Source organism: Lynx rufus, unplaced genomic scaffold (assembly GCF_022079265.1).
Source record: "Lynx rufus isolate CCGP_SWC_20201006 ecotype Redwood Valley unplaced genomic scaffold, mLynRuf1.p SCAF_16, whole genome shotgun sequence".
NCBI lineage: Eukaryota > Metazoa > Chordata > Mammalia > Carnivora > Felidae > Lynx > Lynx rufus.
The window spans coordinates 43,297,215-43,317,644 of record NW_025814830.1 but is presented as its reverse complement, the minus strand read 5'-3'; the positions used below and the strand labels follow the sequence as shown (position 1 = coordinate 43,317,644).

General features: G+C 44.7%; 1 protein-coding gene across 1 annotated transcript in view; it reads right to left on the bottom strand.

The window, feature by feature from the left end:
- Positions 1–1,455: 1,455 nt before the first annotated feature.
- PMFBP1 (polyamine modulated factor 1 binding protein 1) overlaps positions 1,456–20,430 on the bottom strand; it is a 43,761-nt gene continuing 24,786 nt past the window's right edge. The window contains exons 8-20 of the mRNA XM_047077438.1: positions 20,205–20,362; positions 17,978–18,218; positions 15,803–15,992; positions 15,487–15,640; positions 14,693–14,860; positions 14,287–14,424; positions 9,471–9,635; positions 8,755–8,922; positions 8,276–8,443; positions 7,335–7,441; positions 6,772–6,846; positions 4,491–4,729; positions 1,456–1,559 (exon numbers count right to left, since the gene is read on the bottom strand). Of these exons, the coding sequence (XP_046933394.1) occupies positions 1,456–1,559; positions 4,491–4,729; positions 6,772–6,846; positions 7,335–7,441; positions 8,276–8,443; positions 8,755–8,922; positions 9,471–9,635; positions 14,287–14,424; positions 14,693–14,860; positions 15,487–15,640; positions 15,803–15,992; positions 17,978–18,218; positions 20,205–20,362 (2,075 nt within the window). The remainder of the gene's footprint in view (positions 1,560–4,490; positions 4,730–6,771; positions 6,847–7,334; positions 7,442–8,275; positions 8,444–8,754; positions 8,923–9,470; positions 9,636–14,286; positions 14,425–14,692; positions 14,861–15,486; positions 15,641–15,802; positions 15,993–17,977; positions 18,219–20,204; positions 20,363–20,430) is intronic.

The following is a 20,430-nucleotide window of genomic DNA, read 5'->3' as shown; positions in this document are numbered from 1 at the left end:
CTCTTGCTCAGAATGGCAGAAGTTTGCTCTGCGTGTGTAAGGGTGCTGTATTGGCAAAAATAGTGTAACATACTGCTTCTTGATTTTTGTGTAAAGGATGATCCTTGCACTGAAATCACTAAGCTTTTCTCTTGTTAAGCAGCCTGTATCTGCTGAGGTGGCTCTTTGGGTATTTGGCCCTTTGCATCACGCACGGTCTTTATTTTGTGATCCCCTGGGGTTGGGCTTCTGCTGGGTGTGCTGGTTGCAAGGTTCTGTGTCGGGGCTGAATCACTGCTGGGGTTGGCTTGGGGCTCAGAAGCACCTTGATCCCAGGCCAGCACTCAGCTCCAGCCCCTTGGGTCATGCTGCTATTACTTCTATTCCCTTTCTCACTTTGTTCCTGGGATGTGAATTTAAAATTTAAGTCAATTTTACAGATGAATTTGGAAGCTTGGCTTTGCCAGCCAGCACCAGCTACCACCTCCACTTCCATTCTTTTTACCTCTAACTGCCTTTATTGGGAATTCAGGTAGAAACAGATTTTTCATGGCTCTGGAGTGAAGAAAGGGCTTCTGGCTGCCCCTCTGGGAAGGCTTCTAATCATGGCACCGAGTTGAAGGGCTAGCAGAAGGTGTCTACCTGCTCTGTGGAAAGAAGTAAGCTGGGTATGTGATCTATTTACAGACGTGGGCTTGGGATGCAGAAGAACGGGGGAAAATGGAGGTTCCAGTGAATGGCTTTGTTACTAACACACAGGCTGTGACCTTGGTCATGAACTTACCTTCTGATTCCTTAGATCACAAACATGAAGCCAGAGATTATGAAAACCATGGGTCAACCCAAACTTCTCATTTAAAAACAAGGAGCACCTGCAAGGACACCTGCCACACCAGGTGCCACAGGGTGCTTGGGGAGGCTCCCCACCCCCCAGCAGCACTTCCCAAATCTGTTTTGGTGTTGGAACTTCTGCACAAGAGTCTGTCTGGACCTCTGTCTCTAATATTTTCTTTTAAATTATGGATGCTTTCTATTCAGATCCACCTTAAAGTTCCTTCCCACTTTAATATTCTGATTCTTACCACCTCTTCCTCAGATAATAACTGATTTCTGCCCCCAGGGATACAAAAGCATGTCTTTGACAAAAACCCTGAAGGGGATTCTGGAGATTGGCTTTTAGGTTTTCTCCTGGTGTGAAGGAACAGTGAGGTTGTTGAACTGGACATCTTTCTGGGGGCCCCCTGTTGCTCTCAGTCATGGGCATCTATCCTTAAATGCCTAGTTGATGGTACTTTAGACACATGTCAGTTGTGGGTCTTGGGCTGAGATGGGGGTTCGTTCTGGGGACTCCAGAGCTTGTTTGCAAGGTCTTGTCTATGGCAGGAAACTTCCTCCTCAGTTGGGCTGTGGAGAGAAGGCTCAAAAGACAAGTGCTTATGGGGCAACATGGTGATGCCAATGAACTTCTCCTTCCCTTTAGTAAGACAGCCTGAGGGGGCTGATGTTTGCTCTGGGTTTCTTCAGCTCAGTGGAGAAAATTATACTCCAGGTGGATCCAAGAGAATCTGTTGCAAAGGATTCTGTGGGCCCAGATATCAGAATCTGAGTGACATCTTCTCAATGGGTGGCTGAAGCACTAATTTTTTTTTTTTTTTGGTTACTTTTTAGGACAGTTTCCGGTGTGCAGCAAAATTGAACAGGAAGTATAGAAATTTCCCATATACCCACTGCTCCCACACACGCATAGCCTCCCCCACCATCAACATCCCCCACCAGAGTGGTTCACTTGTTACGACTGATGAACCTACATTGACACATTATCCCACCGAACTCATAGTTTATATTAGGCTTCACTCTTGGTGGTACATATCTGATGCATTTGAACAAATTTATAATGAACAAGTGTCCACCGTCGCTATATCCTACAGAGACCATTTCTAATATCAGCTATTCAAAGTACCTTTTAGAAACCCCTTTGGTTATTTCTTAAAGAATTATAATTAGGCAACACTCAACTTCCCTGCCCTTTGCCTTATCTTTAGAGAAACTACATTTCTATAAGTTCAACTCCTCTACCCCATCAGATCTCCTCCCTAGCTGGGCTCACAGGACCAGATGGCTGGGGTGACATATCTGTGTTTTCCTGCTCTGCCCTTTGCTCCCTGTAACCCACTACCTGCCATGCTCTGGTGTAGTCACCCCACAGGAAGTGAAAGATAACTTTGAAAAAATGTACAACATTCAAAGTATCCAGCTATTGGGGCGCCTGGGTGGTTCAGTCAACTCTTGATCTTGGTCAGGTCATGATCTCACAATTGTGAGACTGAGCCCCATGTTGGGCTCCATGCTGGGTGTGGAGCCTGCTTGAGATTCTCTCTCACTTTCCCTCTCTTTAAAAAAAAAAAAAAAGTATCCAGCTATTATTATCTTGGCCAAAATATATGAAACCTTTTTTTTTAATTTATTTTTTTTAATATTTATTTATTTTTGAGACAGAGAGAGACAGAGCATGAACAGGGGAGGGGCAGAGAGAGGGAGACACAGAATCTGAAACAGGCTCCAGGCTCTGAGGTGTCAGCACAGAGCCCGATGCAGGGCTCAAACTCACGGACCGTGAGATCATGACCTGAGCCGAAGTCGGACGCTTAACCGACCGAGCCACCAGGTGCCCCTGAAACCTTTTCATAAATATAGAGACTAAATGTCTTTTTTAGTGGATTGTAGTAGGGATTTTAACAACACTGAACTTTTGTTTGAGTGAATGGGCTACAGGGTAGAAGCAGGAAACCATTTCATTAGTACCAGATTCTTCAGTCTTTGTTTACTCTGGAAAATATATCCTTACTCTAAACCCAATGGGGGTACATAGTTAAAAATAAACATAAACAAACAAACAACACTGTCACAGCAGAGACTGTCAGAGATGCCCGTCACTCCTGCCTCAAACTGCACCTCTCGTATTTGCTTTTCCCAGGTATTGGCATGTGCATTCTATGCAACATGTTCCTATTTGGAATGAATTTTCTTGGCTTTTGTTTGGCTGCGGAGTGAGGCAAGAATATTTAAGAATCCTTACCAACCCCTTACCAAGGAAGTGGGTTTCTTCCTTCACTTCTCCTGTCCTCCACCCCAAGATGCAAGCTCTTTCATTTCTTTCTCTAACTTTATCTTAGTAGCTATTTCTGTCAATCTCCTACAGACTAGGAATATATATTCCAGACATATATTCAGTTTAACAAAATCTTGCCACAATAAAATAGTTTAGTTGTGCTTGGAGTTTGTTATAATGGAATTTTACTTGTACTGAGCTGGCTGGGGAGAAAAACAAAATATTAGAAGGAGAAATGGAATATGGCGGCCAAGGAGAAAGCAGATGCTTCTCTCTCCCTCTTCCATTTGGAAAATGTATCACTCATTTCTCTTCCTTTCTTTTGGGTCTCAGGATCACTTTCCTTTTTGAGGTCTTTAGATATTTTTTTTCCCTTAAAATTGCAGACAGATGGAAATAAGGAGTTAATTATCTCTTGTTGTTTTAAAAACTAATACAGGTAATCCAGAAGCTTGCTTTGGGAGTTAGAGCTTCCCCATATATGTGAGAGAGACTGTATCTTTTAGAATACTAAGAAAACAGTATGAACATGTTGCTGGGGGCTTGAGGGGGCAGAGATGTCTGCAAGACGCCAAGAGCTCACTGACACTGCTATGCTCATGTTTTTATTTTAGAGTTTGGGTCTGGAGATGGTAGTACGGTTCCAATGCTCACTCCACTGCAGAAAGTGGACAAAACTCAGTAAAATGTTTGCATCTTGAAAAATAGGCTGGGACCTTGAGGCATTCCCATAAGAGCTGATCCAAGAGAGAGGGGCGGGAAATCACTGTCCTCTGAAAAACGTGCGTGGAAATGATGCTCAGGGCAAAGGCGCTGATTCTAGCAATATGAGGAACCTGAGGGAACAGGGAGGAAATGATAGTCTTGATTTGAGGAGAAATTAATGAGGTGATTCCTCAAGGACTGGCCTCATGGCCAGGCATCTCAGCTGTGGGGTGACTTCTTCCCTTGGGGGTAATATGGAGTCTATAGGTGACAGAAAAGGTAGCCGTGGACCCAGGCTGAACAAGGGACTGGGGCGCTCTTTTGGGGTTTCCCGAACATACTATGGGAGGAAGATGTCTATTCTGCCTGTTCCCTCCTTGTCCCTACACTTCCCAAAAGGGACTGGGTCAGGGAGAGGGATGGGTCTGACATATGATGCACTTGGGTATCGTCAAAGAGTCTTAGATCAGAACGAGCCTTAATTCACTCACCTCTTCTCTCTACAGATGAGGAAACAATTATCTTTGGTCTAGAGTAGCTGAGCAAAAGGTCTGTCCCCCAGCTCCCACTTTGAATTCCCAATGCAGTGATCTCTTGAAAAATAGCATCAGGCTGTTGCTATTTTTTTTTTTTTTTTGAACCATGGGACTAAGTGAGATGATATCACGTAAGTAGCAAAAGATAAATGGCAGAATACCTGAACAGTGGGGTATCCCGACAAACTTGGTGATGTCCATTCTTTGGTTCATGTCCTGGGACATCCCCCTCCAGCCCAAGGTGGCACATACTTTTCCCTTTGGTATGGGCTCCGTTTTGCTCGGGCATAGGGCTTTGGTGTATAGCCTTGGGTGCCCGGTTTTCACCTTCTTCTCCTCTATCTCAGTCTTCAGTTTCTTGTTTTCTTGCTGCAGATGGACCATTACATTGTGGAGGTGGCTGAGGAAAGGACAGAGGATGTTCAGTCTGCTTCAACTCCCGAGCCACTGTGTCATGTCAGCTCAGGGCCTGTTTTCCTATCTGTCAGATGGGGATAATTAAGTCTGATCTGCCTTCTGTGCTTCATAGAAAGATCCAGTTTGACAAATGATAGAAATTGGATTTGAAGAGCCAGAAGGCTATTATGAACAATCACATGTGCTCGGGCTGTCCCGGCTGGCCATACCTGGGAAACACTCTCATCCAGTTTTGATGCCAAAGTCCAGGTTCTTTTGCCTTCCTTTGCTGGAAGGTTGACAGCACAGGGGATCCCAGCTCTGTTGAGAGCTTGGACAAGTAACTTATCCCCATTTTACAGATGAGGAAATGGTGGCAGCAATGTAGGTGAGGTGAAAGAACTTAGCATATCTCCTGTGGCTCAATAAATGGTCATATTTCTCTAAACCAATGCTCAGGGCAGTGGGTGACAGTGGGCTCTGGAACTAGACTTCCTGAGTTGGAATTCTGGCTCTGCCATTTACTATTCATGAGTTATTTAGCCTTTGGGTTCCTCTCTTTCTTCCCCCATGACAGTTTTTTATGGTTTTATGATTTTAATGGTACTGAACTCATGGTTTCTTATGAAGATTAAATAAATTAATACATATGAATCACTTAGATCAGTGTCTTACACAGGAAACTGACAAATAGTATTTGCATTATTATTATTATTAGAAGATGGTTTTCCTTCAAATGGGTTCACTTAAGAATGAGTTCTTTGTGAAACAGAACTTCCTGGAACTCGGCACAATATAAGAAAAAGGATGAAATGCTTTTTTCTGTTACCTTCAGATTCTTACAATTTTTCTTTCAGTTAATCCCTTTCAGAAAATGCTTTTGTCCTAGTGAAAAATTTCATGGTCTTTTCTAGAAGAAATCAAAGAATTCATTCCCAACTTCTCTGGGACTGTGGTTTGTCCTCTTGCTCTCTATAAACCTGGCTGGTGTCCAAGACACTTATTCCCTTGGAGCCCCACATGTCAATGCCATACTCCATATGCCACTGGGCCTGGAGGAGGGGTCCTCACCATGCCCTCATTCCCTGGCTCTCTGCTACTCTCTTTGGTCCACTTCTTTCAGCATTCCCAAGTGTCTTCAACATCCTGTACTTTCTGTCCAAGTCCTGGCCTCTCAGTTGCTTGACTTCTGTATTCCAATGATCTTATCTTCTCCTTAAACTCAGCCACCCTCCTAAGGTCACAGCTCAGAGCTTTCCAACTGGGGCTGAGATATGGACACCCCCAGCTCTTGGGGCAGCCACTGGTTCGTCAACTTTGTCATAAACAACCCATCCCAAATCCTTCCACTGTGCCAAACAAATGTGGTTATTTTCTAAGTGTTCCCTGACAAAGGGTTGAGAAACATTGCCTTGGAGCTTATCATGACCTGTTACCTGTACCATCTCCAAAGTCTTGGTTTTAGACGTCCGTATGTTCACTTCTGTTCCCAAACTTCCAACACTCCTCCTACACTGCACTCTGCTGACCCAGCTTTGACCAGGAGGGTGAAATAAGGCCACAGGGGAGGTTGGAGCAGCAAGTAGAAGGAACCTCCGTTCCCAAATGACCATGTGAGACAGAGGAACCCCACCACCCTGGACTGTTCACTTCCTAGGGATGTTCCTTCCATGTTCTACATTCCTTCATTCGGAGGTCTCTTTGTTACAGCAGCTTAGTCTCTACCCTAACTAGTAGTGTCTAACTTTCAGTTCATGTTTCCTTCTTAGAATTTTTGACCTCTGATAATCGCAGAAGGTAACAGTGAGAAGGGGCATAGGGACCATTAACCCCTTCCTGTATTGTTGGTGAGGGAACAAAGGCCCAAAGAGGTAGTGATGTGCCCAAGGTCACATAAATGTGGATTCACTACTCAGAATCTTTCCAAAGCCCCAACTCTTTCCTGAAGTCAGATGCATGTATCTAATGGAAAAGCCAGCCCTGGCTCGTGCCTGACCCTTCTCCTTGGGGCCCAAGCAGCAGCCTGGGTGGTGTGGGATGACTTACTCTTTTTCTCCAGTTAGCTTGGCAATATATTTGACCTGTTCACGGAGCCTGTTTCCTAGTTTCTCGTTGGCGATCCTGTAATAAAATCCAAAAGAGAAACAGTTCCCAGACCTCCATGTAGAAGGGCATGAGCTGGATGGATGGGTTGTTGGTGTTTTCAGTAAGGTGTCTGCTGAACCCTAGACCCTGTTCATTACCCAGTCCCCAGAGCTAGAGCCTCCCTAGCACCTGGCAATTAAGGGGACCCTCCATTCTCAAACTCCCATGCAAGATCACCATGATCTCAGGTGATGTCAAGGGATTCAGGCAGCGAAGCCAGATTCCAGGTTGGGAAGAGGGACTATGACCCATAGCAAAGCATCTCTTTTATCTTGGAGCTGCTCTGTTTCTAAGTCAGCAGATCTTTCTGATTCTGACTGACTAGTTGAGGCCCCTCCATCTTATTCCCAGCCTCTGAATGTGGGCTGATACTGGATCCATGTCCCCAGAAGGCAGTGTGTGTGGAGGTTCTCAGCCCAGCCCAGGCCCTGGAACCCTGCCTTACTTTTTTCTCCCTTACTTACTTCTGCTCTTTTGCCCATTGCTCCATGTTGGACATAATCTGATCATTCTCTTGGTGCAGCCTACAGGTAGTATCTTTAGGTGCAGACCTCTGAGGCACACAACAGGGCTTTGGTACAAGAAGAAAAGAAGATGGTTAAGGGTGGGAGCATAGGCCTGTCATCTCCTTACTTCTAAATCAGGCCTCTTCTCTCTTCCTGGAAGAAGAAACATTGATTCTGCCATCCAACCCCTAGGCCAGAGTTGGGACTGCCACAGCAGAACCTCTGCCTCCAGCAGTATAGGCACACAAGGTGACATCTCTGCCAGGGCACCATTTACAGTAGAGACAAAGGACACATGTATGCTTACAATAATGATTTTTGGGCAAAGGAATTAAAACAGTTTGTTCTACAAAAGCAATACATTAAGCTGCCTTTTTTTTTTAACAGATGGAAAAACAAATATCTTGAGGAATGGATGCCCTTTTTTTAATGCAAGCTAAGGCCCTGTGGCTACCCTGAGATATCCTGTGGCCTCCTACCATGCACTTCACTGCTCAGGGACCAGGGCATAGGGCATGCCCAAAGATCTCTTGGCAGATTCTACTACAGGGTAGGTGAAAGTGTCAGGATGGGCTCTGGAGGGGGACTGCCCTGTGGGTTATCTAAGTCAGGGCAGGTGGTATACCTGACAGGGAGATGGCACTCTCTTCCCTGGAATAGGCCTTTGTTCTGCTCAATATCGCTGTCAACAAAGGCACAGGAAGACAGTTGGGTTGAGACAACTGCTATGGGACTTAGAACATTGAGACCCTGCTTCACACTGAATAGAGTGTGGGCTGGGGGTGTCCTTGCCTAGCTCTTAGGTGCCCCCATCCCCACAAGGGCTGTTTGGTATCCTGGTGGTCGTGGATGTGTTGGGAGGGTCTGGGAGGAGGTGTCAGAAGCTGAGGAGTACCCACCTCTTTCTCGTCTGCCAGGAGGTTCTCCTTCAGGGCGGCCATTTCCTCCTGGAAGGCCCTAAGCTGCTCCTCTTTAGCTGCCAGCATCTTGAGGTCGCTCTGGTGCTGCTTCTGCCACTGCAGCACCTGGTTGCTCATCTCCTCCAGCTTCTTGTCGAAGGCATGCACCTGCTCAGGGGCGCAAAGTGAGAAGGGAGACCCCGGCTTGCGGCCCTGACCCCAGAGCACCCATGACAAGGCCTAAGAGAGCTTTCTCAGCTTTGGGGACTCCTCAGGGGGCGGTTTACTTCCAGTACCAGCAGAGGGCGCCCCCGCTCTGACCGTTGCCTCCTCTGCCTGAGGCTCGCTGAGCCAGCCAAGTGGAGGGAGGGAACCGGTCAGCCGAGGGGAATGGCTCAGTGCTAAAGAGTTCGAGGGGCAAGAGGAGACCTTGGTGACCTGGAACAGGAAGGCAGCCTGAGCTCCTGACTGCTTCCTACCTCTAGCTCGCTCTGCTCATGGAACCCCTGCAGTTTTCTTAATTCCACGTTGAGCTTTTTCATCCTTTCCTCATAAGCAATGATTTCATCTTCCAGCTGAACTTTCCTCTCTTGGGCTTGTGCCAAGCTTCGGTGCAGGCTCTTGGTCTCCGAGGTCGCATGATTGAGCTTCCACAAAGACAAAGGGGATGAGAATGGCTGTCAAAGCCATTTAGCCCTTTCTGTTGGGTGCTGAATGGAGAAGCATTCCAGTCCCTCCCCATCCTCTCTGTTCAGGGTGGCAGAGACACCCAGTCACTTGCCTAGGGTCCCAGAGAGGGGTGGGAAGTGACAATGGTTGGTTTTCTACATCCTCCCTTTCTTTCTGTTTCCTCTTTTTCCAATTCTATGAACTGATCAGCTAGGCATGATTGGTACCGAGTGGGGCACAAATTACCCAGACAATCTAGGTTTTGGGAAAACCTCATCCCTGGGTCACTTGTGGCCAGAAAGACTGATTGAATTTGGCCTCCATCTTTGCCTCCCCTTCCTCCCCTCAAAAGAAGCCTCATTAAGAGGAAGCAGGCCTTCTCTGGAAGGATATCGCAGCTTGTGCAAGGGTTTGCAGATGGTCCTGGTGGCAGCCAGTCACGCAGGGGATTGACTCTTACATCTCTCATGCTACTCAGATGTTTCTTTGCCCAAAACAGTCCTGGAGATGAGAGGGTATGGCTTACCTTCTCCAGAGCTTGTGTCAGGTCATCTTGGCAGGCGAGTGACTTTCTGGATAATTCCTCATAGGCTTCTTTACTGACCATGGTCTGGAGATACTGCTTCTCTTTCTGCACAGTCTTGTCCAGCTGGACCTGCAGACTCTCTAAGGCCTCCTTCTGAAGGACTAGCTTTAGGGAGGGGAAATATCACTGTCAAGATTTATGCCAGTAGAAGCATTCTCTGTCTGTAGGAAATGGATAAGAGCTGGGCTCTCTTCTCTCTGCACTAGCCTGCAGAGCAGTCTGTGATAAGGCCTACACCCTCCTCTCACTGTTATAAAAGGAACAGCTGCCTTTCCAGGCTCTTCTTCACCCCTCCCCTGACACTCCCCTTCTAAGTTAGCAAGTCCCCCAGATACAAAGAGTACTGGCAGTACTGGACCATGATGTATCAAGCACATGAATAGTCCCTTTCACAGACTCTGTAGCCTTTGATAAAGAGCTGGAACTCAATTCTAGGTTAAGAGACATGATACAACATTTCATTTGTACATTTTGTGCCTTTCTTAGTTCCTGACATAATCCACTAGACTTGATACACCATGAGAGTGGGACTGTGTGTGCTTCCTTCACTGCTGTATCACCACTGCCTATATTGCTCAGGGCATGGCACATAATATGTGCTCAGTAAATACAAAATAATTTTTTTGATTGAATGTAATATTATACACAGCAATGTTTGGAATTAGGGATACACTGAACATACAGTTATGGTAGAAGTGTGTTTAAAAACCAAAGTCCTTGTTGTAAACTTAGTATTCATGCCAAAGCTAAAAGGAATTAAGATCTGGAGTTAGAGGTCCAGGTTCTGTCATTTACTTAATCTCTCTTAGCCTCAGTTTCCTCTTCTGCAAACCAGGATACTTTCAATGGTTTTGTAGAGTTTTGGTGATGATCAAATGAGATTATGTAGGTAAAAAGGGCTTAGTAAGGTATACATTACTAGATAGCTGTATGATCATGAACATGCTAAGTAACTAGCCATCTTATTAAATATTTCTAAGTACAGGGCAGAGATCTACTTCCAAGTCCAGAAATAGGAGAGAGACCTTAGAAATTCACATGCCCAACTTCTGTTCTTTGGTATTTTATCTGTTCTTTAGTATTTCAATACACCCACATCTTCTATGTGGCCATATACACAGAAACACGCTCTGTTGAGTTTTCTTCAGTAGCTGCTCAGGGCTTGAAGTTTATTATTGTTTCAGATGGAATTTTGAGTATCTTTGACTCTAGGAATTAGTGAGATGAGAAGTGTTAGATTGCACTTCTGACCCTATATTTACATGTCCTGGGAGTGAAACCATTTCTAAAGATAGAATAATTTGGTCTTCTGGAAAAAGAAGTGCATCTTTTTTGGGGACTTCTGAAAACATGAAGTCATCTGGGTCTCCCCAGTAAACCAGGGGAATCACTGTATGTGATTCATTGGAAGTTTTCAATAAATGGTGGCCAAATCAAGATGTGTAACCACAGAGGTGAGATATTGAAAAGAAGGGTGGGACATAAATCACAATGATGCTAGAAGCTAAAATAGAAGCTTAATTAAATTAATTTTGTATTATTTATTTATTTATATGTAATAAATATGTATTATTTATTATTTGTATTATTTATTTATTTATTGCTTTATTTATTTTTTAAAATTTTACCAGCAAAAGATGGGTTTATTTGGGAATGAAAGAGAATTGCAATCCAGGACAAACAAGCTGTGGCAAAACCATAGGCAAGTCTGGGGGACAAAGGAGAGATATGCTTTTTTAAGGATAAAGGGGTAAGTTGGGAAGGCTGTTAAGAACTAAAAGTCCACTGGAGTTTGGAGGCTCTATTTTAAATTTCTCTAACATCAGTGGCTTAGCTTGGAGAAAGGTACTGGAGACATATACGTAGTTATACATAAATTATAGAATCAAGGAGTTTTGATAAGAGTTCTCATAAAGATATACTCTCTCCCTGGCTAAAGGCATTAGGCCCGGAAGGTTTTACAGGTGAGTTCCACTAAGTCATCCTGATTCCTCTCTTCTCACATTCAGTCCATTGTTAGTCTGGTTAATTTTGCTGCCAAAACACATCATGAATTTGCTAAGACTCTAGCTTGAATGGCAATAGCCTCCTCACTTCCATACCTACTCCTCTCTGCAATCCATTTCCACACGTTAGTCACAGTTATGTTTTGAAAACTTAGATCAAATCACCTCACCTGCTCTTCTGAGGAAATGTCATCAATGTCCTTTCATTGCTCTAATAATAAAACCCCAAATTGCTTAATAGAGACCATAATGTCCACCCCTAACTATGTTTCTACTTTCATCCTATACCAATATCCTCTTTGATTACTACACTTCCATCATACTGGCCTTATTTTACTTCCTAGAATAGTCTAAGTATTGTATTAAAAGAGTAATACATGACACACAGTTAGGACTCATACCAGGAATGTAATGATGGGCCCAAATTAGGATCAATTAATTAATTTCATTCACCACATTATAAAGAACACCATACTGAAACAGATGGGTTCCATTAATGTTCAAAGCAAGAAAAGGATCCTACTGTTGAACACTAAATTATAGGTACTATCTAATGCAATAAGGAAAAAAAAAAGAATAAATATTACAAAAGTTTAGAGAATTGTTGTTGCTTGCAAATGACATAACCATCTACCTAAAAAATCCATGAGAAACAACTGAAAAATTATTACTGCTTATAAGTGAGTTCAGTAAAATGTCCAAATACATAATAAATATATAAAATAAATTAGCTTTCTTATTAACAGTAATTAATTATAAAATATGGTGGAAAAATGTCCTAGAATCAAAGAGATGAAAAAAAATCTCAGGATCTATTGCTTTCAGATGGGAAATTTGAAAATTAAGACATGGAGTGCTGATGAAAGAAAATGCATTTTAGAATGTGAAACTAAACCTCTTTCTAATGACTGTTTCAATTGATAATACGTCTACTATATGTGAGGTATGCTTTTAAAAAGTTGAACATGCTTACACACCAAAAAAACCCCTCTAGCCTCCTGGTTTCCATCAAAGGAATTCTGAAATTAATACTTTTTACTTCTAATGGCTATCTTTCTTTTGGCAAATGTGATAACAGGTGCATATTAAATATTTAGGTAATACCCCTTATATTTAGGGAGGTTCCTTAGGGATCTCAGTAATTCAAAGATCAACTCTGGACCACAGCAAAGGAGAGATTTATATCTCTGGAGGACAAAACTCCAGAAACGTCAGCCTCTGTGTTGTCTAATATGGTAGCCACTAGCCACATGAGGCTAGTTACATTTAAATAAAACTAAAATTAGTTAATATTAAAATTAAAAATTCAGTTCCTGGGGCGCCTGGATGGCTCAGTTGGTTGAGCGACTGACTTCAGCTCAGGTCATTATCTTGCAGTTTGTGGGTTCGAGCCCTATGTCAGGCTCTGTGCTGACAGCTCGGAGCCTGGTGCCTGCTTCAGATTCTGTGTCTCCATCTCTCTCTGCCCTTCCCCGTTCTGTCTGTCTCTCTCTCTCTCAAAAATAAATAAACATTCAAACAATTTAAAAAAATTCAGTTCCTTAGTCATACTAATCCATATTCCAAGCACTCAACAGCCACATGTGGCTAGTAGATACAGTATACAAGAGAGCTCTAATACAGAATGTTTCCATCATCACAGAAAGTTCTATTGGGCAGTGCTATTACTTTTTTAAATTATTTTTTAAATGTTTATTTATTTTTAAGAGAGAGAGAGACAGAGTGTGAATGGGGGAGGGCAGAGAGAGAGGGAGACACAGAATCCGAAGTAGGTTCCATGCTCTGCGTTGTTAGCACAGAGCCTGATGTGGGGCTCGAACTCATGAACAGAGAGATCATGACCTGAGCTGAAGTCAGACGCTTAACTGACTGAGCCACCCAGGCGCCACTAGGCAGTGCTATTCTTATACTTTGCATAGTCCATAGTCTTTTAAGGTTAACATTTTTTCTTCTTAAATTATAAAGGAATGACGGCTGCTTGGTCTTTCATTTGCAACCCGAGAGACCACCTATCAAGACGCTGTATTTGTTTCTTGCAGAAAGATGAAATATATTCAGTTGGGGGAAAGTATTGACATTCATGATGAAGGGGAAAGAGGTTAGTGTTGGAGCTAGATGATCCAGGTTCAAATACTGGTCCAGCTCATCACTTAGTAATCAGTTACTTTGAGCCTCAGCCTTTCTTTCCTCTGTAAAATGAGGATCATAGAAATCTGTATGTTGCGGGGAGTAAAGCAGATGGAAGGCATGTGAAGGACTTAAATAGACAGTCAATAAATGATGCCTGACGTCAAGCACAGTACCTTGCATATGTTAGGTACCATTTACATTTTTCTTTCCTCTTCATTTGTGTGATGATAAAGAACTGTCTCTCTTTCCATCCCCTTTTTGAGCTTTGGCACTATTTTTGGAAGTGTACCCTAGCAAAGCGCTCCAAGCCATGGACTCACCCAACTCCGGTCTGAAATGCTGTAGTGGAATACTTGTTGCCAAAGCCCAGTTAGTTTGGGAGCTCCAGCAGATATTAAATAAGACCTTCTACACGTGGAAGAAACATTTCTTTGGCTGAGCAAATGGGTGCGGAAGGGTTACGACTTCAAGGAGAGAAGTGGAGCTACAGGCACCACGGATGATGAACGTGGGCTGGGCCGTTAGCTGTGTTTCCGTGGTGGAGGAGAGACAGGTCTGATTTCAGGTCAAGAGTCACAGCATTTAACTTTCTTACTCCCTTGGGGTTTCTGCCAACTCACCTCATTATTTAGCTCTTGGATCATTTGCTGGGAGGCGTTTTGTTTGCTGAGAGAGGAATCCAGTTGCGTGGAATATTGCATTAACTGTGCTTTGACATTCTCATTTTCCTCCTCCAATATTCTCAGATTTTCCTTTGTCTGCTCCCCCATTAGAGAACAAAGCCCAGAAAAGAGGTGTTACCTCAGATTCCTTTAGAAGCCTGCTCCCCCTTCCCAGCCTGTAGCTCCATCCTGCAGCCTGCCTTCTCTTGGGCCTTCTCTCTCCTCCTCACTTGCCTTTCTCACCTTCCCTCCCCCTTCTCTACTGAGATTTGAGTCCCCATGGCCTCTGTATCCTACTAGGCTCAGTGGGGCTCAAGTCTTGCCCGGATTCATGACCCAGCTCTTCTTGGGTTCTCCTTCTCACCATCTTTTCTTTCCTTTTTTCCTCTTGTCGGAATGTCTCCAGCTCTTGCTCCAGCAACTTCTCCTGTTCTTTGCTCTTTTTCAACTGCTCCCGTTTCTCCTCCAGTAATCTTGTTACCTCCTGAAGCTCCTCTTCTAGATTGCTTTTGGCGGAGGCTTGCTCCCTATGCTGAGAAGTAAAGAGACTGGCCTGAAAGACAGTCTTAAGGCTCTACGCTTTTGAAACAAAACAAAAAACAAAACAAAACAAAACCCCCTTCCCCTGACAATTGTATAAAGGGAATGGCTGAAATAAACATGAGGGCAACTCCTTGGTTATTTAGCATAGATAATAACAGATTCCTCTGATGTTCAGTATTTTTTTTTGTTCAATTAGATATACCAACTTATTTTATTTATAGATCCAGTTCCCACAGCATCAGCCTTCTCTCCCACTTACTCACTAAATCTTTCCACATAAAAACCTCTTTGAATAAAGTTTTTAAAAAAATCTTAGAAAAGCACAGAAAGAATAATTCAGAGATCAAAGACTTTAAAATGACTGACAAGGATGGCTTTTGAATCCTATAAAAAAAAAACCCAACATTGTCCTCTGGCTGTTTTTAAGCTTAGCCCTTGAAAATGCTTATTATTGGTCATGGGAACTAGAGCTGACAGGCTGGCTTAGCTTTCTAACACAAACTCTGGACAATGAGTTTGAATGGATTGGTGGTGGCATCTTCCCAAATAAAGACTAATATATTTAATCTGGAGCAGAGCAAATGCTTGAGCTGGCAGCCTGCTTGCCCTTTATACCTGGTGTTGAAGGAGTTTTAGACGATCTAGCAGGTCAGTCAGCTTCGCGTCCTGCTCAGCTGTTGTCTTCTGAAACTGCCTCTTTTCCTTCTCTGAATGTTCAAGCTTCCTCCGGGCCTCAGAGAGTTCTGACGTCAGCTCCTCTATCCGTTTCCTAAAGCAACATGGCAACAACAGGAGGACAGACTCAGTGTCTATGTTGGCGGATCATGAGCCACCCGCACGGGGCTTGCTGGCCCACTCCTGGGCAGCTGCCGCGGTGTCCCGGCTGGCTCGCAACGGACAGAGCCTCTCTCTAGAGGTGGCGTGGTGGTACCTGTTGGGTGCGAGTTCCTCTCCGGCCATCAAGGAATCCTTCTGCAGCTTCTGAAGTTCTCTCTGCAGCTCCTGGATGGTCTCCGTCTTCTGCTTCTCCATGAATAGGTAGCTTTGCAGTTTCCTCTGGGAATCCTCTAGGTTACTCTTTGCCAGAAGGGCCTCTTCTTTATACTGGGCTGCTTGCTGAGCTGCAGAACACAGGGGACAAGCCAGGCACATGTGCATGTGAGGAGGGAGTGTGCATGAAGACCAGACTCCCAAATAAGACCAGTCTGTTCCTTCATTTTGTGCCCTACCTCAATTTCCAACCTGCCCTCATTTCTCTCCATTTCATTATCACTCCTAAGGAACTCTGCTAAATTATCCGTCTTCAGCTATCCCCCAGCCATGGCCTGCTTCTGGACTAAAGTTCAACAAATCAATATAAACTGCTTGGTATCTCTTATGTGACTCATCCTGTCATTATGGACAAATCCTGACCCTAATGGAGTTTAGAGTCTAGTCAGGGAGACAGACTGGCCCACATGACATAGAGGACACAGTAAGCGTGCACTCACTGTGAACTCCTGTGAAGCAAGATTGGTGGGGATGGACTTATGGAGGAATAGAGGTTGCGCTGAGCCTGAGAATAAGGAGGAGGAAAGGAATTCCAGATGAGGGGATTGTTAGAGCAAACACATGGGAAGGGAACAGGGGAGGCATGTGGGAAGAGGATGGGAAGAGACTGGTTTGATTGGAAAGAAAAGTGGGAAGGGGTGCCGGGAGACAGCTGAGCAGGTACACGGACAAGAGAGGGCTTTGGAGGACTCTGGAAAGCCAGAGAGAATGTTCAGAGTTAATTTAGTGGGTTCTTGAGCAGGGACCTGGCATAAAGAAAAGACTATTTTAGGAAAACTAGAATGTATTAAATGGGGAAAGACTTCCTACAAATATCTTTTTAGTCCATTCCTTTGCCCCCACTGGGTGTAAAGGGAGAAACCTCAAATACGTTGCTTACCGGAGTTTCTCTACACCAGAATATGCTCCTATATACTAAAGTTTCTACTCTTGTTTCTAACTTCAACCTCACCCTAGTCTCTGTTTTTCAGCCTTGGAGACCGGAAGAAAGATGGTATCACTACAGAAATAATTATATAACTTGGAAGAAGAAGGAAGATTTTCTGTTTTTAAGCAGGGAAGAGAACAGTTTTAGTTTTGGGAATGAAGAATTAGAGGGCTAAAGCCCAGAGCGGGCTGCTCTCTAAAACGAGTGACCACAGGTGCCAAGTCAGGGTGGGGGCTCTAGGTTCTAGAGTTGTCCAGAGAACTAGAGCAGAGGGAGGAGGGCAGAATGTAAGGGGCAGGTGACTACTGCCAGAGAAGGAGGGAAAAGAGGAAACAATGGTGACGTTTGTGAAAGAAGGGACCTGTTATGTCTCCAAAGCTGGGAAACAATGGTTGAATGTGGGAGCCCAACCACACACAGACACACACTGTTACAGGAGGGGAGGAAGGAGGCTACACTTGGGACCCTTTCTTACCCCGAAATTGATATGTCACTCACATAACATAAAATTGAACTCCTTAAAGCATACAGGTCCGTGGCTTCTGGAATACTCTCAAAGGTGTGCAACCATAATCAGTGTCTAATTTCTGATCATTTTTCATCACCCCAAGAGGAACCCCTTACTCAGGGCAACAAGTTATCGGCCACCTCTGAGAAAGCAGTCTCAGCAGTGGAGCAAGGACACAATTGACAGTGCAGGCTGCACAGAAAGGATGCATTTGGAGGCAAAAAAAAAAAAGGGGGAGAGAATGTGTCTAAACCAGGGCGGGGAGAGGTAAATTGTATGATGAAGGTCCTGGAGAAGATGGGGAGGAAAGCAGTGCACTGAAGCAGAATATGGAGACCTGTCCTCCCCAGGATGGGGAGAGGAGAAGACCTTCACCTGAGGCAGTTGGGAAGGCGGCGGGCATGTGAGCTCAGTAGTCCACTTTCCCAGTTAGGGGTGCGTGCAGGAGCTCGAGAGGGCATTGTGATCCCTGGGAGATGTACCCTGAGGTCACTGAAGGTTTGGAGTGAAGAAGTGGAGGAAGGAGAGGAAAGTGGCCCGTTAGAGAAAAAAGGGGACTGCTCTGGCCCTGTGGGTTTGAAGTGTGCTGGGGACAGGGACACCGCCTGCCGGGGCCTCACCAATCAGCTTCTGTTGCTGTTGAGCATCTTCAAGACAGTCCTTCAGCTTCTGGATCTCAGCCTGCAGGGCTCCACACTCTGCCTTGGACTTATCCTGCTTCACCTCCTGGATGGTGATTTCAAGTTCTGTTGTCATTCGTTGCTGCTTCTCCAACTCCATCTCCTTTTTCATGAGGCTGTTCTGAACCTGGGCCAATTCCTTCTCAAGCTCGTGCAACATCTCATCTTTCTCTTGGAGGATCTGAGGAAAGCAAAATGTGGATGCTGATAGAGGCCTCAGTAGTGCCCTGGTGAGGCCAGTTAGAGATTGTCTAGAGTCCTCTCCAGCCGCCATCTTCTCTTGTGTGGACATCACAGTAGTCTCCTACCTCTGCTTCCTGCCTTAACTCAGGCTGCCCTCAATGCAGCAGCCAGGGAAGGGGTGGAGGGTGGGGTCTCTGAAAGTTTAAGTCAGATCTCGTTCTGCCTCTACTCAAACCCTCCGCTAGCCGCATTCACTTAGTAAAAGGCCAAAGTCCTCACAATGACCTCCCAGGATGCTCATGATCTGGTCTGACCTCACCTCATGGCACCCCTACTCCTCTTGCCTTCAGCTTATCTCCTAGAATATTCTAAGCAGACTGCCGTATAAGGGGGCTCTTGCACTTGCTACTCCCTCTGCCTGGAATATTCTTCCTTAAGACCTTTGCCTGGGTGGCTCCCTCACTTCATTCAAATCTCTGCCCAAATGTTACCTTATCACAGTGGCCTTCCCTGACCACCCTGTGTGAAATGGCCACAAAGCTGTTGTAAGAGTTTATCAGTACCTGATATTGGCATTATATTATATATTAGTTCTGTGATTTGTTTATCGTCTGTCTCTTGGTATTAGAATGTAACCTCCAGGGGAGTAGGGATGTTGCATGTGTTATTATATTCTTTTTAAAAATGTTTACTTATTTATTTTGAGAGAGAGAGAGAGAGACAGAGAGGGGAAGAGCTTAAGCATGGAAGGGGCAGGGAGAGAGAGGGAGAGAGAGAATCCCAAGCAGGCTCCAGGCCATCAGCGCAGAGCCTGACAAAGGCCTCAATCCCAGGAACATGAGATCATGACCTGAGCTGAAACTGAATCAGACGCTTAACCAGCTGAGCCACCCAGGCACCCCTGTGTTATTATATTCTTAATGCCTAGAATGGTGCTTGGCATACCACAGGAACTCAAAAATATTTGTTGACTGAATATATGAATGACTCAAAGCTGTTTACCCAGACTCCTTGCCTCTTGTGGTTATCTCTCTGATATTTCCATTTTGACTAATGGATCCCCTCTAGACCTTCAAATGGGAGGTTTGAATGACCAGCCAGTCAATGGGTTGGATGATTTCTATTAGCTCTGATGGAAGTTTAGAGTTGGAATAGCACTGACTACACAAGCTTGCCTTGGTTTCACAACCTTTCTGTCCTTACTTCCATTCGTAGGCTTTTCCAGGACCTTGACTTATGTTGGCAATTACAGATCTTCCAAGGCATAGTTCCATTAGTATTTTCAAACTGCCTGATTTGCATATTCATAAGATATTTGTCATTTTATAAATTGAAATTTCTTGAAATTCATAATAATTTTACCTTACAGAATTTCTTTTTTTTTTTAATATGAAATTTATTGTCAAATTGGTTTCCACACAACACCCAGTGCTCATCCCAACAGGTGCCCTCCTCAATACCCGTCACCCACCCTCCCCTCCCTCCCACCCCCCATCAACCCTCAGTTTATTCTCAGTTTTTAAGAGTCTCTTATGCTTTGGCTCCCTCCCTCTCTAACTTTTACTTTTGTTCTTCCTTCCCCTCCCCCATGGTCTTCCGTTAAGTTTCTCAGGATCCACATAAGAGTGAAAACATATGGTATCTGTCTTTCTCTGTATGACTTATTTCACTTAGCATAACACTCTCCAGTTCCATCCACATTGCTATAAAAGGCCATATTTCATTCCAGAATTTCTTTCCACTATCAAGTACAAACAAAAGTATTTTATTTATTTATTATGTGCTATGAGAAATCCCAAAGAAGTGCTCAGAATTGCCTCTGGGCCTAAGGACCCCACAGTCTCACTGCTCCTGTGTTGACGGTCCCTGGGCTGTCACAGGGCGTGGGTACAGAGCTGCAGGGCCTGTAGGGTACAGAGCTCCGGGGTCCAGCCTCGCACCTGTCCCACTGGTGGCTCTACCCAGAGGGCTCCTCTTGCCTTACCTTGTCTTTCTTCAAACCCAGCTTCTGGGTCTCAGTGAACTGGATCTGTAGCTCTTGCAGACGCCGTTGCAGGATGATGACCTCCTTATCCTTCCTCTCCATGTGGGCGGATGTCTCCTCCCGCAGCCCGTGCAGGTCCAGCTCCAGCTTCATCATGTCTACAGAGGGATGGGGCATGTGCTTCTCGCTCAGAGGGGGGCTCCGGCTTCCTTCTGCTTCCCGCCTG